The 24530-nt window shown below is 35.6% G+C and overlaps 3 protein-coding genes and 1 non-coding gene across 7 annotated transcripts; 2 read left to right on the forward strand and 2 right to left on the reverse strand.

Annotated features, from left to right (window-relative positions):
* Positions 1-5167: 5167 nt before the first annotated feature.
* On the reverse strand, positions 5168-5240 carry TRNAF-GAA (transfer RNA phenylalanine (anticodon GAA)). The gene has a single exon. It is a non-coding gene; the product is annotated as a tRNA-Phe (tRNA).
* Positions 5241-8987: 3747 nt separating this feature from the next.
* Positions 8988-11747, forward strand: LOC118041096 (ADP-ribosylation factor). Of its 3 annotated transcripts, XM_035048227.2 has the most exons (8): positions 9092-9146; positions 9433-9490; positions 9795-9952; positions 10058-10128; positions 10831-10950; positions 11098-11216; positions 11303-11384; positions 11474-11747. In XM_035048227.2, exons 3-8 carry the CDS (start codon positions 9805-9807, stop codon positions 11477-11479), a joined length of 546 nt encoding a protein of 181 aa, XP_034904118.1. In that variant the 5' UTR covers positions 9092-9146; positions 9433-9490; positions 9795-9804; the 3' UTR covers positions 11480-11747. The 3 variants fall into 3 exon arrangements, with proteins under 3 accessions (XP_034904116.1, XP_034904117.1, XP_034904118.1); XM_035048225.2 differs by lacking the exon at positions 9433-9490 and having other exon boundaries at positions 8988-9146; XM_035048226.2 differs by lacking the exon at positions 9433-9490 and having other exon boundaries at positions 9037-9189.
* Positions 11748-15742: 3995 nt separating this feature from the next.
* On the forward strand, positions 15743-20674 carry LOC118041095 (pentatricopeptide repeat-containing protein At2g34370, mitochondrial). Of its 2 annotated transcripts, XR_004686249.2 has the most exons (3): positions 15744-17926; positions 18112-18268; positions 20230-20674. XR_004686249.2 is itself a non-coding variant. In XM_035048224.2 (2 exons), exon 1 carries the CDS (start codon positions 15864-15866, stop codon positions 17907-17909), a length of 2046 nt encoding a protein of 681 aa, XP_034904115.1. In that variant the 5' UTR covers positions 15743-15863; the 3' UTR covers positions 17910-17926; positions 20230-20674. The 2 variants fall into 2 exon arrangements, 1 of the variants encoding a protein (XP_034904115.1); XM_035048224.2 differs by lacking the exon at positions 18112-18268 and having other exon boundaries at positions 15743-17926.
* Positions 20675-21709: 1035 nt separating this feature from the next.
* On the reverse strand, positions 21710-23725 carry LOC118041093 (galactinol synthase 2). Its single transcript, XM_035048223.2, has 4 exons — positions 23242-23725; positions 22606-22926; positions 22355-22489; positions 21710-22239 (listed from the first exon to the last, which is right to left on the reverse strand). Exons 1-4 carry the CDS (start codon positions 23569-23571, stop codon positions 22015-22017), a joined length of 1011 nt encoding a protein of 336 aa, XP_034904114.1. The 5' UTR covers positions 23572-23725; the 3' UTR covers positions 21710-22014.
* Between the last annotated feature and the right edge of the window lie 805 nt (positions 23726-24530).

Below are 24530 nucleotides of genomic sequence, written 5' to 3' on the forward strand. Positions count from 1 at the left end.
CAAAGAGGAGATGATTCCTCCTCCTCTATTGTTGTAAATCTTGTTCTCTCCCTATATAATCAAATGGCTTCTCCCGTGGATGTAGGCGGTTTGCCGAACCACGTTAAATATTGTGTCAGTGTGCTTGCCCTCCGATGAGCAATTATCAGTACATCACCGGTCGGAATTCCCTTCAATTGGTATCAGAGCTTATGGTTTGAAGTGGTGTTTGATTTTTGCTCAAAAATGAAAGTTGTCAAAATTATGTTTTGACCATACCATCGTGTAGAGGAGGACGATACGAAGCCACTGGTGAAAACGGCGTCAAAATCGGACGTCGGACATGGCCGCACTCTCCATCACTCTCCGGTGAGGTGGCGGGCCACGCGCGCAGACGCGCCCACGCGTCTTCTTCACCCGGATGAGTTGACCCGACCCGAATACCAGTTGACCCGACCCATGTGAACAGTAGACATGAACAGTGACGGTACCGTGAACAGTGTCAAAGGATGACATCAGCATGATGCAAGGATGACATCAGCATACACAGTCAACAAAAGCATTGACTAGTCAACGGACATGTCAGCATAGGGGGCCCACTTGCCACGTCATCAGCCACGAGCCGAGCCACATTGAGCCGAGCCGAATTGGAGCCGAGCCGAGCCGTGAGCCGAGGGATAGGATCCAGTGAAGCTGATCCTACGTGCAACCGGATCTAAGATTGAATCTGAGCCGTTAATTAGGCCAGAATTGTTTTGATCAAATCGTAGCCGTCTGATGTGCGATTTGGACGATTCAAGACATGTTTCCAGCTAATTTGATCATTCCGGATGCAATGGTACGGTCCGATCGTTGAGATTCGAGACCAAAATGGCGGTGGTGAATTATTAAAGAGAGATTGCCCGATTAGGAGGCATCTGAAGGTCATCATGGTGGTCGATGGAGATGAAGAAGAAGAAGGTGCACATGTTTACCCAATTATATGTGCTGAACTATTAAGTGGGAAAATGTAATGCCTTGATGGAAGGTAAAATTGGGACACTCTGGACACCCGGTTATGTGGACATTTAGAGGTGTAGAGTGAAAACTGATGAAGACCAATCTTGACGAATCTAAGAATTGGTAGTCTCGCCAGATGTTGAGAAATCAGGTATAAAACCAGGATACCCCAGATCACTTGTAAAGGAAAGCCGCAACAAAGCTAGCAAATGGTTGTATATACAAAAAGGCAGTACGGTGGATAGATACGTTCTAAGAAGTTCTGTCTAGGAGATTGGGTTTTAAGCGGGACCAGTGTGACCCCTCCAAATCTTTCCTGGGAACTTGCTTAGTTGAAGGATCATCCACACAGTACTATTTTTGTATATGTGACAGTTTGTTATGAAACTGTTGAAGACTAGCAGGATGACGGCACAAGGGGAACAATTGGGTTCCGTATGATCAAGGATCTGATGGAGTGGTGATTTCTCCAAAGAAGTTAGATTTGGTGACTGTGATTTCTTGAAGGGAGAATTGATGAAGACCCTGATAATGGAAGAGAAATACAGCAAGGGGATAAAGATTGGCACCCTATTTTGACTTGGACAGATGTTGTGACGGGATGAGCTGCTGTCAAACATAAAAGCAAAGAATAGGGAGAAATCTGGAGAACTGAAATTGCACGAGAGCACACGGAGATTGTGCAGAAGTACCCGGAGGATCCAACGAGGTATTATTATGAGACAATAGGTGCAAGGAGAAGAAGAGTTCCCAGATGAAGCTCAGAGCAGAGACTATGAGAAAAAGTTGTACAACAGGAAGTCTCTTGTGCTCTTGATAAAGGCAACAAGCGAGAACCTTTCCAATGCATGTAAGGATGGAAAGATGAGCTGTTGCAAAGGCACCTAATTGAGGGGGTGCAAACGCCTGTGACAAAAGGCGACCGCCTATGATGAAAGGTGAAGACACCAAAGAGAGTTGGTGTGGGTGGAGCTATCAAACAGAAAGGCATAGAAGCTCCAAACATAGAAAATGAGATGGAAGATTGCGTAGAGTGCACCGCAACTCTCTCTTTCTATGTGATCAGTGGTAGTGATCTCTCCCAAGTCCACATGGTGGTAGAGAATCTTGGAGCCACTAGAGACATCCCCTATGAAGGAGGATGTGGCCGTTTCATGATGACGAGTATAGACACCTCAGATGGAAGGTGTGTGGGCCAAGATTAGAGACTTGGTTCAGACCGCCCTATGACGACAGACAGAGACACCTTAGATAGAAGGTGTGAGGACCATGGTATGAGTCCATGTTCAGGCCGTCTCATGACGAGCAGAAACACCTCAGATGGAAGGTGTGTGGGCCAAGATTAGAGACTTGGTTCAGACCGCCCCATGACGACAGACAGAGACACCTCAGATGAAAGGTGTGAGGACCTTGATATGAGTCCATGTTCAGGCCGTCTCATGACGAGCAGAAACACCTCGGATGGATGGTGTGAGGGCCGTAATGTGAGCCCATTTCAAACCGCCGTATGACGACGAGCGGAGACACCTCAAAAGAAGGTGTGTGGGCCATGATAGGAGCCCCAGATTTAAACCGCCGCATGACGACGAGCGGAGACACCTCAGAAGAAGGTGTGGGGGCCATAATAAGAGCCCAGATTTAGACCGTTGCATGACGACGAGCGGAGACACCTCAGGAGAAGGTGTGAGGGCTGCAATATGAGCCCAGATTTAGACCGCCACATGACGACGAGTGGAGACACCTGAGGAGAAGGTGTGGGGGTCAGGATAGAAGCCTCAATTCAGAACGCCCCAGAGCCGATGTGATGGCCAGATATGAGTGGACAAGTGTATAGCCAATGAAGTGGCTATGATGAGTATGAAGACAAATGCAGGATTGACTTTCATGGATATTGCCCCCATGCTAAAGATCAATGAGCTAGAAGACATTTGCCTTGAACAATAAGTGGGTGACTTGTGGAGCATTAAGACGCGACTGCTATGAATGAGCAGAGGGCATGCGCAGGTTCCGGGAACAAGTTGACTCTTGTCAAGGTGGTGAGCTCGGAGATGACATTGTAATACTCAGAGTATGAAGATTGATATGGATCAACCTGTAATGGGCTGCCCCCATAAGTAAAGGTGGATAGCTACCCGAACTCTTGAGACTAAGAGTGACTCATGGAGAAGTAAGGCGTGGTTCCTAAGGTGGAACAGAGGGCAGACACAACTCCTGGATGAGTAGACTCTTGGAAGAGTGGGGAGCTCGTGATCACATTAAAATACTCAATGACTGTCGCACTTGGGAATATCAGTTTGAGGGGGTGTTGTAAGCCTTGATGTAAGGCTTGATAAATCATTCCGGGCCAAGCATGGTTGATATGCTTGAAGGGGAATGTTGTTCCAGAGACAAACGTTAAACACTCTTCAGATGAGATGTGACAAACCATCTGGTTGAAGTGATCCTTTGGAGTGAGCAAAGGGGTGTTTGGTTGACTCTGGTGATTGAAAGGTTTGGCGAGTACCTGTAAACTTGGCTGCAGACGCTCTCGGAATGGTAAGTTTGGAAGAGCTGCAGGATGCAAGATTGTGCTGAAGAAGCAAGAGGACAATTGCCCATATAAATGTCAAAGGGGGTGATTGTTAGGTTTGTTAGGTGTGTTGCCATTTAATGTGCCTAACATTACCATTGACCAGCAGCCTTTGTTGAAGAAGATGGCAGCCACCATTGACTGCAGCTGCAGCTGCTGGAAAATGAAGAAGAGAAGCCACCATTCCTGCTATAAATAGGCACTAAGTGTAGAGAGCTAAATGAGAGAGAGTTGAGAGAAAGAAAGATGTGAGAAATGTAGGAGAGAGTGGGCTGCCAAGGCAGCCAGCAGTAGCTGCCATTGCAGCACTGAGAAGAGAGAAATAGAGTGAGGTTGAGAGTTGCCAAAGAGGAGATGATTCCTCCTCCTCTATTGTTGTAAATCTTGTTCTCTCCCTATATAATCAAATGGCTTCTCCCGTGGATGTAGGCGGTTTGCCGAACCACGTTAAATATTGTGTCAGTGTGCTTGCCCTCCGATGAGCAATTATCAGTACATCACCGGTCGGAATTCCCTTCAGTGATCACCGATGGCATTTGCCAAAGCCCAAAAGTCGAAAGCTTGCTACAAGCGTTTTCAGGTGAAATTAAAGAGAAGACGAGAGGGCAAGACGGACTACAGGGCGAGGATACGTCTTATCAACCAGGACATAAACAAATACAAGACTCCAGAATACCGCTTTGTCTTATCAACCAGCCGCTCTCGTAGCTCAGCTTCTTGTGTAAATATTCACATGCCACGCATCAAGGGTTCAAGGCTGGTAGATGATGAGGATGAGGGCTATATATGCTAATTAATTATTGATCAGCACTGGTATTCTAAAATACTTTTTTATTATTATTGTTTTCTAACCCACCATAGCTGACTTTCAATGAATTCTCAAAACCTGTTAATCAGACTGTCAGCTTGAGGTCACAAGCACATGCGCTCCACACACATGTACTCAACGAGAGATCTGTTCTCTTCAACAATGAAACTAACGCAAATATCTTGAATTTGCTTGAGAAATTGTGTGGATCTTGAATTATGTAGTAGCATTCGCGATGAGGTCATACTTGATGGAATACATGTCCACGCCAGGACAGGCATGGGAAACAGTGATATAGAAACAAAGTATTGTTCCTCTTCCCTCTTCCCTTCACATGCGTGCTCACTGTCTCTGGTTTTTGCCCAAAGTATTGGAAACCCAAATTATTGCAAAAATAAAAGGAAAATGTCTGGAAGATGGTAACAGGCGGTGGTGCTATTATATAAAACAACATCACTTTAAAAACTAATTAATCAACTAGAGTATAAAAACATTAACATTGAATTAAGAATTAAACCACGTGAACTAGTACGTAGTTGACACACATTCTCGAAATCATCAAGTACCAGTACTAATCTTAAACATAGGCCAGTGGTGGATACTTAATAAGCTTAAACGAAGAAGAACGTGGGGAGAGTGCGAAGAAGGGTGAGCTTCCCTCATCTTCTGGGCGTGGAGGGAAATGAGAGAGATTTTCAACGTGGCTTCAGAAATTAAGCTTGTTGATTAGGGGAGAGAGATCAACAAGAAACCTTGCTTGGTATATTGCGACTTGTAGAGGCATAAATAAATCCCCGGTCCAAAATTAAAAATGCGGTGAGCGTGGATCGAACACGCGACCTTCAGATCTTCAGTCTGACGCTCTCCCAACTGAGCTATCCCCGCTATTTGATCTTTTTCTTGTTATGTAATTATTAAACTGTTAATTCTCATCCACTGTCATTTTTCTTCCACGGGTAAATAAGTGCAGCCGACATGGAAGGATTTCCAAGAAAGTTTTATTGGGATATATAATGTGCGTACATGACAGATACCTTCAGCTCACATGCACTCAAAGATTACTAGGAACGTTAGCTGTATCAAATCCCTTAGCTCAAGGGTCAACCATGAGTTTAGCCGTTTATATTGTACCGAATAAAAACGTGTTTAATAGTGTGGTAGTAATTATTTTTTAAATAATTTTTCATACTAAAATATTTATTAAAGATGTTTTTTTTATTTTTTAAAAATTATTTTTAATATTAGTACATCAAAACGATTTAAAAGATATAAATTATTATTAAATTTTAATAAAAAAAAATCAAATTTATTTACACCACATTCCCAAACACTTTATAAGAATAGAGCCTGAAAATATCTCTTCTTGCATCTATATATATTCGGTTTCTGACACATCATGATCACAAACATCTTTCCCATATTTTCAGTGCAAAAACATGTTCATAACAGGACGGCACACTGTGTCAAGATCTCGAATTGGAGCAGCTTAGCTCAGCAAACTGCAACTGAACTGGCCATCTGCTAGAACAAGCTTCTCTGCTTTGATAACTACGTCTAAAGAGAGAGGACTGAAACTCTGAGAAGGGCCATGGAGATGAGGGAAGCTGTTGGTACCATCCACGACCTCATATACCAATCAATCAACAAGCTGCACCAAACATGCACGTAAATTAGAAGACTGGTATTTCAGCGGGGAATTTAGATCATGAGAGCTATGCAACTTCGTAATCAGTTCAAACAGAGGAAACTGTACATGTAACCAACAGATTCATGTACTTCAACATAGGACCTTCAAATTGCAGTAACTTGAATCCTGTGAGACCTCATTGCTGAGTTTCCCCTGATTCTACACATTCCTGTTTTCACCAGCTCTTATTCTTCCAGTAGCACCTTCAAATTGCAGTAGCTTGAATCTTGTGAGACTTCATCTGAGTTTCCCTTGATTCTACATATTCCTGTTTTCACCGGCTCTGAGCGTGTTTGGGAGTGTGGTTGAGGTTGTTTTTTAAAATACTTTTCACTCAAAAAAGCATGCCAATAATATTATTTTATTTTTTTAAAATTATTTTTGAGATTAGCACGTTAAAATGATTTGAAAATATCAAAAATATATTATTTTAAAACAAAAAATAAAATATTTTAAATTTTTTAAAACATACTTTTGAACTGCAATATCGAACACCTCTGCTGAGTTTGGAAGTGTCCCCAAAAAAGCAATAGCCAACACACACTCTTTCCAAGAATTTTGATAATAAAAGTGCAGTCCGTAATTTTTATATATATCACATCCTTCCAGGCCAGATTCGGTAGGGCTTTTGTTAATGGACCACGTGTGGGTCCTGGTTTTCCAGACCCTCAAATGCTGGGTTTTTTGTTTTTTACTTGCAGGCCCGCGAGCCTTTCTAATTTTTTGTACCCATCCTTTTTTTTTTCTTTTTTTTATTTTATTTTTTATTTTTTATAAAAATAATCTTTAAATATAATTATTAAAATATTTAAAAAATTATCTAGTTTTTTTCATAATTCTCAATTAAGATTAGAGTTTTTATGATCATATTAATAATTAATTTATGAAAAACATATATATAACAAAAAAAGTTAAAACTAAAGGGAAAACGTTGTGATCATACTTATATTTTTATGATGGTGGATAGTCTAATTATATTTTTTCCCTTCCCAAAAAAAAACCAATGAACTTGTTTTTAGGGGTAATATAATCTTTACATGTGATTTATTAGTTATGATGAAATTAACTAGAAGCAACTTAGTCTTTTTTTTTTTTTTTTAACACAGTAGAATTACCCTTAAAAAGCAAAAGATATTAAATTGCCATCCATTCTCGTTTTTGTCATTTTATTCATTTTGCATGGTAAAAATTTTACCTTTAAAAAAACAATAAATTATCACCTGGGTGTTATTTTTGTCTTTTTATTTTTTTTTCTTGTTATATTTATGTTGACTCAGGAAAGTACTATCTTTAAAAAATATATATTAAAAAATAGCTGAAATATGTATATCATGTGTCAACATATCATGCATTTTTTTTGGGTGGCACGTGCAGCAATTTGTGACAGCCAACAAAAAACTTCATTGATGTGGTTGAATTTGTTTTAAATGACTTTTAGAATTGGAGATTTTTTACAATGTCATTCTCTTTTATTTTTTTTTTCTTTCATGTGCTTTGGTCTCCATTTTTTTTTTGTTGCAATTCTTTTTTGCTTTGACAAGTTTTTTAATTCAGATTTTTTTACGATTTTATTTTCCAACATAAAATTAGTTAAGAATTAAGTTCTTTTATTGAACTAAGGTTTAAAATTTCATAGATTGCATGTTTGGATTATTAACTCTAGTCTATAAAATTTGTCTTGAGTTTTCATGGTTTTTTTCTTCTCTTTTTTCTAGTTAATGCGTTTTCAAATTTATTCTTAAGCATTTATTTATTTCTTAAATTTCATCTCTATTCTTTAATTAAATTAGGAATAAGTTGAAATATGTACAAGGCCTAGCCGATAGAGGAATTAGGATAGGAAAAAGAAAGAACTAGATTGTTCAATCAGGTTAACTCATTGTGTTGTATCCTTTTCTTGAGTCATTAATTTTATGGGTTAGCATAGATCAATACAAAATGTCTTCATCTTTTTATATTGCTCCCTGATTTTTTTTGTGATTTGATATTTTAGCATTATATTATTTCATATTTGAGCAAGGGTTAAGTAGGGATTAAAACAACAATGATGTGATTTTTTAAACTAGATTGTCATTTCAACAAGGTAACTAGTTTGGTATTAGCCTATTAATTTAAACAAGTCGCATCAATTTTTTTTATTTATTAACATATATGATAGCTGATTAATTTTATCAGATACAATATGCAAGTTTTTAGTATCAACGAGTTTTATTTGATAAAAGTAGCTTGATGATTGGTATTTTGAACCTTAATATTGCTTAAAAATCAAAGTCAGTTTGCTTTGTGTTCTTGAATTATTTTTTGGGGTTTTTTAGCTTGACAGGTTAGTTTTTTTGATATTATAAGGGTGTTATTTAGGTGTGTTTAGAAAAAAAACAAGTTAAAAAGTATATTTTTAACCCAAAAAAATCAATCCATGATTTTCCAGCCGAGTGACTCTCTTTTGCTTTCTTAATAGTGGCTCAGCCAAATGGTTAGATAAAGGGAATTAACTGTTTCTCAAACATACGGTGAAATGCAAAGGAGTGGAAGAGTTGATGAGAGAAATCTAAACTCCCATCTAGCAGCCTAGGACGTGGGACATTATACATTTATTTATTTTGTAAGAAGATAGGTGAATTGAGAGATTGATGTCGCAATAAAATGTGGTTAATAAAAATAAAATATTGCGTTTTTTCATGTCCTTTAAGAATTTTGAATTTAAATAAGTCTGAATGTCTGATAACTAACGCGAAGCCAAGCCAAGCCCCCAATCCTCACACAAGCAATTTGAAAGGCAGGATTTCCAAGTGTCGGGATCAGAAAGTCCTGATCCCGAAACGAGAAACACTTCTCCTATTTCCAAACAGGCAGCAATCTCCAACTAATGCAGGCCAGGCCACAACGTGGTATTAACGGCGTAACAAAAGCAACCCATAAACAGGCAACCACTTGGTAACAGTTAACGGCATACTTGACAGTTAAAATAGAAAAGGGCCAAAAGGGCAAGGATCCACGTTAAGTCCTATAAATACAAACAATTAGTCTCTTGGATCGTGTGAATATTTGCCGTGAAGGACAGCTCCTCCTACTCATTTTAATTTCCCTGTGCTCTCTCTGCTGAGGTAGATCTCTCTCTCTCTCTCTCTCCTCTTGGCTCCTTGTCAGGCAAGTGTTATCCTCTTCTATGATCCCTAAGTCTAGAAATTCATGCCATATTTTTCTCAATCGAATTGTTAAATTTCTCTGATTCGGATTTTATGTTGTTCATTTTGTCTGATATAAGATTTAGAGCGCGATTTGGTTTCGTAATGGCTTGATCTTAATTTTGATGTGATGCTGCCTCATGGATCTTGCTTTATATTATGCTTTTGTTTTTGCATGACCTGAAATCGTGCGATGATACCTTAGATTTGGAGATCACTGGATGCAACACATCCTGTTTGGTACCTGATCTGTAGGAAATCAGGTCTAAATCCATGTCTAAGTTGTCTTCAGTTTAATGTATTATGTATTGAATATCTGAATTCTCCAGGTTCATGTTGATTTTTTTGACTCAATGTCTAGATAATCTCTGGATTCATATCTAATGTGGTGATATGATTCTTTTTTATTAGGATTCCGATTCATGATTCCTTTTTCTTTAAAAATGTGCAATGTTTTAAATCAAGCTGATTGAGATCTAGTTTCTCATAATGATGTGGAATTGCATTTGATTTAGCTATGGGAATTTACAATTAGTGAGTTGATTTTTGGATTGTTGTAATCGGCAGACGTGAGAAAATGGGGCTGTCTTTCACCAAGTTGTTTAGCAGACTGTTTGCTAAGAAGGAAATGCGGATTCTGATGGTGGGTCTTGATGCTGCTGGTAAGACAACCATTCTCTACAAGCTCAAGCTCGGTGAGATTGTCACCACCATTCCTACTATTGGTAAGTCTCACATTATTATGAGAAGATACTAATTTCCTTGATTTTAAATTTATTATCCCCTACATATTCTCTGTTGGCTTAGATCTGATGATGATGTTTGATCAGGATTCAATGTGGAGACTGTGGAGTATAAGAACATTAGCTTTACTGTTTGGGATGTCGGGGGTCAGGACAAGGTATGTGTGTCTTATTGAGTATGCATTTGGCCTTTTTTTACTTTTGCATGAAGGTCATTATCATTTTGGGGTGTAGTAGATGTAGAAACCTTTTATCTTTCACTAAATGGTGCTGAATGGGTTGGGTTTAATAACAAGGAAAGCCATGAAATATATTTGCATTCTAGAACTTAAGCCTCTGTGGTTCGAAATTTCCTCCTTAGTTATTGAATCTATGTACTTGAAAATGAGTGCTTATGGACGGTCTAGTGCTGTTTTGATTTTCCTCCATCAGCGCTTAACATATTCATAAGCTAAATATGTTATATGCCATTGTGTATGCTCTGCTGTTTCCTTTGATTATCAAGGGAAATGCTTTATTTTGGTGGCTTACATTTTGAGACACTCACTAGTGCCAGAGTTTTCCAGTTGTTCCACCTCTTCACTTGACAATATGAGCAGCTGTATCACATTCTTTCATGCTATACATTGTTTTTATAAATCTTATGCTAGATTATTAGGATAGTCAAATGCATGACCGTGGCCTCTGCCAAATTCTCCTAGCGATGCTTGCTTTCTCATCCTTGTGCCATTCCTTTTCTTGTTATGTCCAAATCATAAAAGCATAGACTGATTCAGATGCATTACAATCAGTCAAAAGATTGAAATATTCTATCCCTTAATTTATTTATCAGTTGATGACCTATTATTTTACTTCCCCAGATCCGCCCCTTGTGGAGACATTACTTCCAGAACACACAAGGACTTATCTTTGTGGTTGATAGCAATGACAGGGATCGTGTGGTTGAAGCTAGGGATGAGCTACACAGGATGTTGAATGAGGTACCACAATGCTTCAGATTTTCATAGCACTAGCAAGGGTGGAACCATGAAAAGCTGCAGATTAAGCTTAAATATACATGCTTTACTTTGACTTGTTACCTTTGCATGATTTCTCTGTGATAATAATACCTCCTGTTGCATTTCCAGGATGAGTTGAGGGATGCTGTGCTTCTAGTGTTTGCAAACAAGCAAGATCTTCCAAATGCAATGAATGCTGCTGAGATAACTGATAAGCTTGGTCTTCACTCTCTTCGTCAGCGCCACTGGTAAGCTAACTTGTAACTGTCAGATGCCCTTTTCCAGCAATCCACCATTCTCATGTTAACAGACTTGTTTACATCATTCATTGCAGGTATATCCAGAGCACATGTGCCACTTCTGGTGAAGGGTTGTATGAGGGATTGGACTGGCTCTCAAACAACATTGCAAACAAGGTAGAATCATGTGTTATCTCTACATTTTGATTATTCGTATGTGATGATTGATAATTTGCTTAACTTAACTGTTCCTTGTCTGGCTGCAGGCTTAGATGGCATAACTCCCAAGTTCTCGATTGCAATGAGTGCTGGAATACAGAGTCTATATTTGTTTTGTATTCTGGATTTTCCACCAGCACATTTTTTCTTTACCGGGCTAAACATGTTTGTGGTTGCTTTTGCATACTTTTCCGTTTGTTTTCTGTAGCTTCAGAATTTTTCATTAATTTTCGTTTTGTTCATGATGTTATCTAAATAGCATGTTTTGTTTTTCAGATAATTTTTTAAGGTAATGAATCTTGAGACTTTTGCCTTCTTTTATCCTAATTGTCTACTGTTCCACTAAGTGAAAGTATTTGCTGTGCCTCTGGAATTTAGCACGAATGTATTTAAGCGGTCAGTCAAACCTTTTAAGCAAATGTAGGTATCGGAAAAGGTGGAGCTGGTAGTAGAGGCATCGCAAGTTGAGACTCGAGAGAGCATTTTTATTTGGTAAAATTTTTGCAGAAATCATCGTAACTGTGCATTTCATTTTGAACAGAGGTCCAGTGACCCACGGGAAAGAGAAGTAACGCAGTGTGTGGGTTCATTTGACTAGCGATTGAAAGGGCATTGCCCTCTTAAGAAATAGAAAGTACTGGATACGTTGCCCGTGTAACAATTTTTTCTTCAATGGAAAAAAAGTGATTTTTTCATGGAAGAAAGGTGATTGGTTAAAAAAAATCAAGATCTAAATGGTAATTTAAATAATATAAAAAATTAACAAAAAAATTGATAAAAAAAAAACAATGAAAAAAAAAATTATATTTAAGCTTATTAAATTATCAAACAATCCAATCTAATCCAAAGAAAACACACACAAAAAAAAAAAAATCAAGTCAAGTGAACTTTCTAAATCTAATTTAATCTAAAAACTAATTGCAATTTGTTATATTATGTTTTGAGTTCAATTATAAAATTTAGATACCATTTAATTTAATTGAATGATAATGATGAAAATGTTAAAAAAACTAATAGAAAAACTTGCAAAAAACAAAAACAGTAAAAAAATAAAAATTGGGCTAAAACCCAATGACAATGAAATTTGAAAAAATAAATTATCCCAAGCAAAAAACAATTACAATTAAAAAAAAAAGATCAAAAAATTAAAAAAAAATCATAGGAGTGAGATTGAAAATCATTTGTAATATGATAGATTCTTTATAAATTAAAAAATGATAGCGGTGAAATAGAAAAAAAATATTGATGGTTAACCCAATAGAATCAAACCGAAAACAAAAGGTAAAAAAAAAAATAAACTGGAAAAATAACAAAACAAAAGTTAGAAAGGATAAAAAAAAACATCAAATTAGAAAAAGAGAAAAAAAAAGCTAGGCAAACCTCTTAAAAAAAGAATTAAACTAAAAAAAAAATAACAAAACAAAAGTTAAAAAATGATAAAAAAAAAAAAAAAAAAAGAAGAAGAAGAAGAAGAAACTATCAATTTAGAAAATGAGAAAAAAATAGGGCAAACCTCTTAAACCTGATTTAATTTTTAAAAGTCGTATCCCGTAAAGTTTTTTACTTATATTAAATTAAATAGCATAATTCTTAAGCAATCTAATTTTAAAGAATGAAATTTGTAGAAAGTATTAATAAAAAATTTGCAAACCCAACAAAAAAAAATGAGGATAAAATTTGATAAAAAAACCTGAGGATACAATTTAATGAAAAAAATAAAAAATAATCCCAAATAAAATAAATATCAATTAAAAAAATATGGATAAAATTTTAAAGATTAAAAAAATCATAAGGGGTGAAATTGAAAATATTGACAAAAACCAAGCAAACCTAAACAAACATTTTAAATATTGTTAAATTTTAAAAAACTTATAACTTATGAAACTGAATCTGGATCCTATTAAGAAGTTTATTACAAGCCAATTTAAAAATATAAATTTCAAAAACTTGTCAAAGCAAAAACAAAAAAAGCCTCAAGCGAACTCAACATCTAACTTAAGTCAACAAATTAAACATGTAACCTAATACATGAAATTAGGATTACCCTATAAATAGGAAAGCTAAAAAAATAATAACAAAAAAATGCTTTTAAAAAAATATAAGAGTTAACTCAGGCTAATCTTTTAGATTTATTATCTAGGTCATGAGATCGAAATAACCTTATTAAAGACAAACCTGAAAAAACAAAAAAGCAAGATTCTTAATCAAGCAAATATTGAGGGAAGAAATTGATAAAAAAAAAAATCAATCAGAAAAACAATGCAAAAAAAAAAATAGTAATTAAAATAATTAGGACTAAATTCGACATAAAAATCAAATGAAATTAAATATTTATGGATGAAATTGTAAAAAAAAAATACGTTAAGAAAATTATTAAAAATATAGCAATTAAAAGAATTACAACCAAATTTGACATAAAAATAAATAAAAATAAATGTCTAGGGGTGGAATTGAAAAAAAAAAAAAACAAATAAATCAAGAAGATGATTCAAAACAAAACAAATAGAAATTAAGAGAAAGAAGACCAAATTTAAAAACAAATAAAATGATCAGGGATGAAATCAAAATTAAAATTCAATTAGAAATGATCAATGTAAATAAAACAATTGCAAATAAGAGAAGGTGGATTGAATCAAAAGAAAAAAAATAAACAATGATAGTAAAAAAATATTTTTATTAAAAAAAAGATCATGATAGCTTGGAAAATATACATTTGAATGTATGAAATTGGATAAAAATAGAGAAAAAAACCTCACTTATGGTAGGTTGATATACATGTAACTCGAGTAATAAGGGATAAGCCAACTCGAGTTAATTTGCAAAATCCATAAACTAGGTCAGAAGATCAAGATAACCATATAGAAAATAAAATAGAAGAAAATCACAAAGTCAATCATTATTTTTTTTTTAAAAAAAAAACTAATGATGAAAAGAAAATAAGCAAAAAAGCTTGTTGACCCGTGTTAACTTTTTAGACTCGTGACTCAGATCATTAAACCAAAAGTAGCATACATGGAAAAACCACAAAGCCAAATCAAACACCATGAAAAAACAAACAAACAAAATGATCTAAAATAAAAATAACAATTAAAAGAATAAGGGTGAAAATTGAAATAAAAAATAAATTTGAGAGAAAGTACAAATTGTCACTTTATAATTTGTTTTTTGTTTTCTATAAGGTTATCTTGGTTTTATTATCCATGTCGTGAATTAACTTGGGCTGGCTCAAGTGTTTTTTATTCTTTTTAATTGATTTTTTTTAAAATTTTATCATTCAATATTGGGTTGGTTGGGAATTGGGCTTCATAATTTTTTTTTTAACTTGTTTTCTATAAGGTTATCCCAATCTCAAGATCCAAGGTGTGAGTTAACCTCGGTTGACTCATGTAATTTTTTTTTATATCTTTTTTTTTCATTGCATTTTTTTTTAAAATTTCATCCTTCAACATGAGATATATTAGAAATTAAATTTCATAATTTGTTTCAATTTATCTTATGATTTGAGTCATGAGTTTGGTAAGTTAGCCTAGATTGATAAGTCGTTTTTTTAATTTATTTTTTAAAATTTATCTTTCAACTTTGTGATGATTAAAAATTGAATTTTATAATTGTTTTATAAGGTTATCACAATCTCAAGATCCAAGGTGTGAGTTAACCTCGGTTGACTCATGTAATTTTTTTTATATTTTTTTTTTCATTGTATTTTTTTTTTAAATTTCATCTTTCAACATGAGATATATTAGAAATTAAATTTCATAATTTGTTTCAATTTATCTTATGATTTGAGTCATGAGTTTGGTAAGTTAACCTAGATTGATAAGTCGTTTTTTTTTATTTTTTTAAATTTATCTTTCAACTTTGTGATGATTAAAAATTGAATTTTATAATTATTTTAATCTAATTTTCATGGTTTTATTATCGCCTCATAGCCTGAGTTGCTTGGGCTGATCCAATATATTACTGTCTTAATATTTTTTTAAAATTATTATTTTGAGTTTTTTTTTGGAATCAAATAATTTTTTAATTTAGCAAATCAACCTAATCATATTAAGCAATTTGTATGTTGTTTGATTTTTTTTAATTAAAATATACATTAACAACACCCAAATAATTTATATATATATTTATATTATGTTTTTTAAAAAAATTACTTCAATCGACCATATTAAAAAAAAAAAAATCATTCAAACGATGCGATGTCAACAATGTATAATATTCGACACTTGATGAGACGCTGAAAAATGGGCCTTGTGAACCGAAGACATTGAACTTGACAGGAGAAATCCAGGCCTAATTTAACTCATATATTAGCTTATGTTTTTGTTTTCTGGTACAGCTCAAAAATTAACCCCAACAAACCTAGACCTCGCCACTCAAATTGCTGAACCTCCCCTGTCTCTCTTTGAAGCAAGACCTATATTATTGATTGAGGCATAGATGTCCAGAAAGAGAGCTTCGCTTCTCACTATCAAATCCATCGCTTCTTTATCAAAGGTATGCTCTTCAAGTAACTCCTGTGAGTCTATCACTTTTTTCAAGAATCTTAGCACCGCCACTGAAAGATTTGATTTTCAAAACTCGAATGGGTATCACGAACAGAATTCTAATGAGCATTTCCATAAACCAGATGGGCCTTATGGTTATAACGAAAACTCTGGTGGAAACAACTTAAACCCTAATGGGGGTTTTAGGGAAAGCCCTAGAAATGATTTATGGAACAACCCAATTGGGAAAAATGGGAATTTTACTGGGTTTAATGGGAAAAATCGTGTAGATTTTCAGCAAAACTGTGATGGAGCTACCTGGGAAAGAAGCAGGGGAGAGAATCATAATAACCGAGCTGAGAAAAATGGAAACTTTAGTGGTTATTATGAACGTAATAATGGGATTTCTCAACAGAACTATGGTTGGGTTGGTGGGCAGCATAGTCAAAATGGGTATTATGGAGGACATGGAAATGTGCAACTGAGTCGGAACGAGCCTGGGTTTAATTCGCAAGGTCTTTCAGAGTCACAAAGAAGCCTGAATAGCAATTACACTCATAATGTTGAGAAATTTCACCATGGTCCCAATGATCATTACATGGTAAATGGTGGACAATATCAACAGAACCAATATTATGGACAGCACCAGCAGAACCAATATTTTGGACAACACCAGCAGAATTTGAGCGTTGAACAATATCAGCCAAACTGTAATACTTTTCAGAGCAGCATGGAGGCTTCTCAAGTATCAAACTATGCTAAACCTGAAGGGGATTCAACCGAATCTTCCAAAAGTAGCTTGAATAAAGGTTCTATGGAGGAGCTGGATGAATTTTGCAAGGAGGGAAAGGTGAAGGAAGCTGTGGAATTTTTGCAGTTGTTACAGAAGCAGAGTGTTTTTGTGGATCTATCACGCTATTTGCAGTTGATGCGGGCATGTGGAGAGGCTGAAGCTCTAGAGGAAGCAAGAGTGATTCATGACTGCGTTGTAAGATCACAATCTCCTCTAGATGTTGGCACACTTAATAAGATCTTAGAAATGTACTCAAAATGTGGTGCCATGGATGAAGCGTTCAGTGTATTTGACAACATGCAAGAGTGCAATTTGACTTCATGGTATATCATGATAACATGGCTTGCTAAGAATGGATTTGGGGAGGATGCCATTGATCTGTTTAATCAGTTTAAGCAAGGAGGACTGAAACCTGATGCACAAATTTTTGTTGGGGTGTTCTCTGCTTGTAATGTCTTGGGTGATATCAATGAGGGATTGCTGCACTTTGAGTCCATGTGGAAAGAGTTCAGCATTGTCCCATCAATGGAGCACTATGTGAGCATTGTGGACATGTTGGGAAGTAACGGATATCTGGATGAAGCCTTGGAATTCATTGAAAAGATGCCAATGGAGCCTAGTGTAGATGTTTGGGAAGCTTTAATGAATCTCTGCAGGACACATGGGCACTTGGAGCTTGGAGATCGGTGTGCTGAGCTTATTGAGCAATTAGACCCCTCCCGCTTGAATGATCAATCTAATGCAGGTCTTGTACCAGTGAAAGCTTCAGACATTGCAAAAGAGAAAAAGAAGAAGACAGCAAGTCAAAATCTCTTAGATGTTAGGAGCAGGGTCCATGAATATCGAGCGGGGGATACATCTTTTCCTGATAGGGATAGAGTTTATGCCCTGCTCAGGGGTATGAAGGCACAAATGAAAGATGCTGGTTATATTCCAGTAACAAGATTTGTGTTGCATGACATAGATGAAGAAAGCAAGGAGGATGCTCTTCTTGCTCATAGTGAGAGACTTGCTACTGCTCATGGTCTTCTGACCACGGCTGCTCGTTCTCCTCTTCGAGTAGTCAAGAATCTTCGTTTTTGTGGTGATTGCCACAATGCGATGAAGATCATCTCGAAACTTGTTGGCAGACAACTCATCATGCGAGATGCCAAGAGGTTTCACCATTTCAAAGATGGGGTCTGCTCTTGTGGGGATTATTGGTGAACAGAATCTGCTTTGAGGTAAAGTCTCATTGTCCCGTTTTGTTGTTTTCAAATTTGAAAAACTTTAAACTTGTGCTGTGATTGCAATTTGGGTAAATCTTGTCTTGGACATTAGTCATTCTAGTCTTCAGTTTTGGATTTGAACTTTGCTTTTAAATTTAGTCTTCTGTTTTTTGATTCACATCGAAATTATTTTGAACCAGTCTGAAACAATGACGGAGAAGATCACAGAGAAGATTGATGGCCAAGAATCATCTTTGTCTTCTTATTCTGATAATGACAGTTTTTTGCCTCTGAAATCGAAGATTTTTCAGCATTTTGGGAGAAAAAACGTCCACAAAGTTTTGGGCCGAGGCAAATGTACACAAACAATCAATCTCTCACTCTCTCTATTGACTGATTTCTAGCTGTTTTGCTTCCTTTTCTTCTTCTTTATCTAATTTGAAATGTGATTCATTCTCTAGAACATTCAATGGATTTCATTTCTTCAAAGAGAATGATCTGACATTGCCTTGTTTTGTGGTTGCAGAAGAGTGATTAGATAATTTTTGCGTCTTCTGTCTTGATAATATGACCTGGCTTATTAAAACAAGATTCTGTTTCTATTTTTTTATTTTCTCATTGTGCTTGTGATTTCATTTTAGGCTTTTTTTGGGTAGCAATACTATCTGAGAATGGTTATAATATCACTTGTAGGTCCTTTATGAATGATTTTTAAGTCCTTATTGAACATGAGAGAATTGTGGTTCAAGTTTTGAAGAATTTTGCTTTGCTTTGTTTTTTTTTCTTGCCCTGGGAAACCAAAATGGCACGCCCTTAGGATTTATTTCATAAATTTAAGTTTAAGCTGTCATTTTAATGAGATTTGGTTTGTATAACTTTGAATTAGCTATTGATTTAAAGTTTTCTAATTTGAACATCTAAATACTGGAGGGTCATGGCAACTTTGAGTTATTGTCCAATAATCTTATACTCTTACATTTTTTTTTTTTGCTTGTGTCAATTTAACATGTTAATATGATCCGCCACTAACTTTTTGTTTGATTTTGGAATATAGGCGAGATATATGTGATCAGTAATTATCATTTATGTGATCAGTAATTATCATTCACGATAGTTTTCTTTCTTAATGCGCGCTATGGTTTTGAGGCTATCTCAGCAGCAGCACTAGATTTAGGTACTGAAGAACTAGATTTAGGTACTGAAGCTCTCAGTATCTTTGGTAGCATGTTACAGCTTTAGATAGTTCAAGTATTTCAGAGTTCTAATATTCTAATGTGAATGAGAAAATGAAAGGACAACTTTTCTTGGGAGCCTCAGGATTCTTTGTGCCTGCGTGAGGTCTTGCATTTCAGATAGATGAGATGTTGTGGAGAAACATCGTGGTGGTAATGGCAATTTGCAACGCCCTTTCTATGTGTCTTGTTTAAGGGTATGAAGCTAGACCAGTATGAATATAATTGCTCTTAGGGAAATAGAGGACTAGGCACACATGAACAATTAAATGAACTTTTATCTAAAAGTTGACTTTATTCTTCCGTACTAACCTTCCAGCTTGCAGAAAGGTTCTGTATTTTCTCTGTGGCTATAACTGCATTAAATGTTACACCTGAGCGAAATAATTACTTGTAACCTTTACTACACTAGCTACAGATAACAGTTTGGACTAGGGTGGTAGGTAGGAATCTGTGTCAGTAGATGTTTCCTCCTGTTGTTCCATGCTTATTTTCTTCCCTATTGCCATGTTACTCGTGGAGCATGTATAGGATTGGAATGTGAGAAGTGCTTGTTGGACCATGGCAGTTGGCTCGATAGCAAACAAAACCTAGTTTGATTTTTGGCATGCTTTCTCATCAGAACTTGTAGCTTCATCTAAACCTCGTCTTGTGAACTACCAGAAAGCCACAATTTGCACTAGATGAAACTTGATAAAACTGATATTGCCATGTAGTAAGTCCAGGATGTTAAGCTCGTTATGTTGAATGAAGCTGGCTTGCCATTTCATGTGATGTAAGTTGAGAAATTATGATCATGCCTTCACCATCATAATTATGTTACATTATACCTCGTGCAATCATGGTGGTAGCGAGTACATATCAAATGTGAAAGAAGATAAAGCTTGGTCTCTGAATTATTAGACAGCTTACGTAACTTCTGATGTGGATTCATTGATTCGCTGTGGTGGCTGTTTCTGATGTAATGAAGTGTTCATACTGTTAGTCATTGCTTTTGTAACAAATATTGGCTATGCTTTTTTACTATGAAAGCATAAATGTATATATTTAAATACATCTAAGGACTCTTTAATGTATGATTTTCAGGTGAGCTTGGAGGGAAGACAGGGATGACGACAGGAGGTTGATACGGAATGACTGGTTTAAATAGTAAAACCTGCGTCCAACATATTTGTTGTAGAAGCTACTAAATTGAAGCACCCATAATCAAAATCCCTTCTTTGGACCTTGGTTTTTGTGCGACCACTTCCATATCTTGTGTTTGAATGATAAAAACAGAAGGATCAGGTCATTTTGAAGAGTCTGTTGAAATAATCAGAAGGCATAACAAGGGCCTATGATGGCTAGTGACGTTTGGTTATCTTAAGGTTTATGTTGCACAACAATTGGTATACGAACTCTTGATGTGAAGTGTTTTCCTGTCTTTATTTATTTGATTAACCGGGGACACTTCCCTCATTGTCTCATCTTGTACCAACATTGGAATGTTCTTCCTTTTACCTCCTACGCGTACATGTTGTTTGGTGTCTTCTGATCATGGGCATTTTTTTGAGGATTTTGGAAATTGCAGGTTAAAAATGGTTTCTAGGACCACTGTTTTAGTTTTTTGAACTTGAAAAGTTAATCTCATAAAAAATGTTTACAAACATCATATAAGAAAACACAAACATTACCGAATTAAGAAAATGAAGTTGAACACTACATGATAATTCTTTTCTTCTTCAAATTTATTAGACCTTTTAAGAAATCTGGTAGAACCCCAATGTCCTTGAATTATACGAATTAAGTTCTCACCGTACGGGCTTGATTATTTTTGAGTTTTAATTAAAAGTATTTTTTAAATAAATTGAATATTTTATTCATTTCTTTAAATCATTTTTATAATTTAGTATTTTTTAATTATTTTGATATCCTAATATTAAAAATAAAAAAATAATATTATTTCAATTTATTTTCAAATAAAAATCATTTTAAAAAATAACTTCATAACATTACTGAATCAAACCTAACCAACCCTCTAATTCAATTATACGTCTCACTGAGCCCGGTTCCGAGTCACACGGTGATGGGAATGATGAGATCAAGCGTCATCAATTGTGGTGCAATTATGGATATGATCAGGCAAACTTAATTGCCTGTTCCAGCAAACATGGATTCTCGTGGGGGACCTTTTAACAAGATTCTGTATTGGGAATTTTCTCAGCAAATGAATGGCATGGCCTGAGAAAATTCCGTCGTGAAAAGTCGGCTTTTTTCCACTTACCAATAACTTCAGATGCTTGATGGTCTCAATTCAAAGAGAAGATTATCACCCCCGTTCGATAGTGCATTTAAAATTATTTTTAGATAGTTTTTAAAATTATATATTTTTAAATAATTCTTAATAATTTTAATGTGTTAATATTAAAAATATGATAAATCTAAATAAATTTTATTATAATACATTTTTTTTTTAAAAAATTAAAAATCTAAGCCGATTTTTAATTGGAAAGCAAGCACCAGTAATTTTAGACGAATAGTAAGAATTACTCGCTGCAGTAAAACTAAACTACTCTTGCTTCAGTAATTAATCATATATACGCGCATTTTTCATTTCACCATTGCTCCAGAAGCTTACAATGGCGCACCTCTGTGCATGCACCCATGATACAACGCTCATCACATATTATCAACAGATTTAACTACCAAGAAAAAGATAATTAAGGACCGCTATCGATCAAAACTAAGTTTATTCCCTTTCTAGACAAGAAATCACCGCCCCCAATTTCAAGAGTAAAAGGATTCCGACATTTCTCTCTCACCCTGATCATTTCTAAATCTATAGGTTGTTGCTTTGCTCTCTCTCTCTCTCTCTCTCTCTCTCTTCCATCTCTAAGCAGCGGATGGGGCAGTGACGTACTGAACAGCACCGGCTTCAGAGAGAGCTGCAATGAAAGATTGCAAGTTCACTGGCTCAGCATCAATACCATCCGCCACCAATTTCATGTAATCCAGCGATTCATCATTGTAAATGCCCCACCATTTCTCCACCAGCATCTTTATGTCCTCCCTTTGCATGTTCTCTTCTTTGCCAGTGTATCTCCATGGCTTTGAGCCCTATATATATATATATAGATACATTTACATCAGTAAATCAGAAACAGAACTACGGATTTTCTTTCCCTCATATTAAAAGAAGATGATACAAAATAAGGAAAAGTGATATACCCACCGCAGCACAGTAGTGAACAACTTTGACCTTGTCAAGCTCCACGTTTTCTGGGTGACGCCATAACATGGCAAGAACAAGATTGTATGCTAGAGGAATTGGCTTGTAAATATCCTTGAAGTACATGTTCAAGAAGTCCTGCCAAAAGTCAACAAAAAAGAAAAAGAAAGAGAAGATTGTTAGAAAAACTGTTTTAACTTTCATTAAACACATTAAGAACATCAAATTCAAAATCACGGATCAGAACGCCATACCTGCTCTGCGAATGGCGTAGGCGGAGTGACCTTGAGAGTCTTCAGGAGGTCATGATAGGTGGAGATACTAGGTTCAAATACAAACATACCAGCATTGAAGTAAAGAGATGGTGGTCGACCCATCTCAGCAGGCCAGTTAACCTTGTCAGGGCATTGCTGGCAATAGCCAATCTTGTACTGTGGAGTGTGGCTCCATGTTTTCTCACAGAAACAATCCATCACCGCATAGAAATGACCATCAGGCAGATCAAATAAGTGGTCTATGTTGTCATAAACCTGGATATCTCCATCCAAGTATATCATCTTGCTGTATTCCACAAACTGCATGCAATTAAAATCAAAATTAATATAAACATCCTGAACACATTTTCTAGAAAAAATAAATAAAAGTCCGGCACGATGCATTTAATTATCAAGACATAATAAAATAAAATTCATTAGACGACGAGGTTGCCCTCCTTGAAGATGATTCAGTCATATTTATAAACAAGCTCATTTCCGTCCATATAAAAATATACCGCGTAATTTGTCAGAGCTGAGACCCAAGTCAGGCAAGTATCAAGCCTAGCTCCCACACTAGATTGACACGTGTGAGAAAGAAGCACTCAACAAATCCACGTGTAACTAAGTACGTACCTCCCAAATACGGAGCTTGGAGTAGTTGATGACATAATAAGCCATGGCAAACTGGGTCTGGTTCTCTGGTGGATAAACGGGTTCAATTTCCCGGACTATGCAACCCTGCGACTCTAAAATCCGCCTGTGTTCCTCTGGCACGTCAGGCAAAACTGCAACGATTAAAGGGTATGCCGTTTTGACTTTCCTTAATCCTTTGGCTAACCCAACAACACCTTTGACGTAATCTCCATTACCAGCCAAGAATGATACATAAGCCCAGCTAGGTAAGCTAGCAGGTTTGGTGAACCCGGCTGGTTTCAAAGCAGCCTGGACAAGCTCAGGAGCCATGTAGCGGTTGCAGTTGCGGGCGAGGGAGGGGAATGAGTTTACAGAGAAGGGTTTGAAAGAGAATTTGAGAGACGAAATGGAGAAGAAACTAAAGCTGGCTGTATTTTGCTGGTGGCTTCGTGTTTTTGGTTTCTGAGGTGATGCTTTTGTGGAAGAGAGTGGGGTATAAATCAGATAAATAAATTGGATTTTTTTTTCACTTCCTTGCTGTGATGTTGGATTGTGTGACCTACACGTGTCCCTATGACTGATCCAACGGTGGAGCTGGAGCCTCCCGGAACGTTCTGGAAAGGGCCCTCCAAAAATAGGGCCAAGGAAGGCACGAGAAGAAGCTATACTGTTAAGTACGCGGGAGTGGTGTAGTAATCATCCCTTACACGGACTCCAATGAACTGGTGGTGTTTCCAATTTTATTTTATTTTTTAAAAGAAAAAAAATAATAATTTCATTAATATTTAAAAAATATAAATAAAATCCCATTTACTTAAAGAAATCATTTAATAAGTGTTTGAAAGTTTAGTTATGATTGTTTTTTAATTTTTTTATTTAAAAAATATTAAAATAATATTTTTTTATTTTTTAAAAATTATTTTTGATATCAACATATCAAAATGATCTGAAAAAATTAAAAAAAATATTAATTTGAAATAAAAAATAATTTTTAAAATATTTTTAAAAACACAAAAACAAACTAGCGTTACAATTAAAAAAATACTATTTTTTTTTTTATTTTGTAATCTTTATCTAAGTCGTTATTGGTCATTGTTCATGTTATTAATTTTCCTAATTCATGTTTTAACCTTTTTTTTTTTTTTGAGAAATGCTTTAATTGGAAATTGGATCGTAAAATCATGTGCGCTGATCTATTTTCCTGTATACTCGCGGGTTGTACTATTGTTTTTTTAGATATAAAAAATCATTAATAGTTTGGAGAAATTTTTACAGTATTATTAAATCTG

Source organism: Populus alba, chromosome 14, assembly GCF_005239225.2.
Source record: "Populus alba chromosome 14, ASM523922v2, whole genome shotgun sequence".
Lineage (NCBI taxonomy): Eukaryota > Viridiplantae > Streptophyta > Magnoliopsida > Malpighiales > Salicaceae > Populus > Populus alba.

Excerpts from the sequence above, each read along its gene's own strand:
- LOC118041096 (XM_035048225.2), top strand. The coding sequence starts at position 9,805 with ATGGGGCTGTCTTTCACCAAGTTGTTTAGCAGACTGTTTGCTAAGAAG. Across the intron at positions 9,953-10,057 it reads CACCACCATTCCTACTATTG|GATTCAATGTGGAGACTGTG; the intron begins GTAAGTCTCACA and ends ATGTTTGATCAG. Across the intron at positions 11,217-11,302 it reads TCTCTTCGTCAGCGCCACTG|GTATATCCAGAGCACATGTG; the intron begins GTAAGCTAACTT and ends CATTCATTGCAG.
- LOC118041095 (XM_035048224.2), top strand. The coding sequence starts at position 15,864 with ATGTCCAGAAAGAGAGCTTCGCTTCTCACTATCAAATCCATCGCTTCT.
- LOC118041093 (XM_035048223.2), bottom strand. The coding sequence starts at position 23,571 with ATGGCTCCTGAGCTTGTCCAGGCTGCTTTGAAACCAGCCGGGTTCACC. Across the intron at positions 22,927-23,241 it reads CCAAGCTCCGTATTTGGGAG|TTTGTGGAATACAGCAAGAT; the intron begins GTACGTACTTAG and ends AATTGCATGCAG. Across the intron at positions 22,240-22,354 it reads TTGTTCACTACTGTGCTGCG|GGCTCAAAGCCATGGAGATA; the intron begins GTGGGTATATCA and ends ATATATATATAG.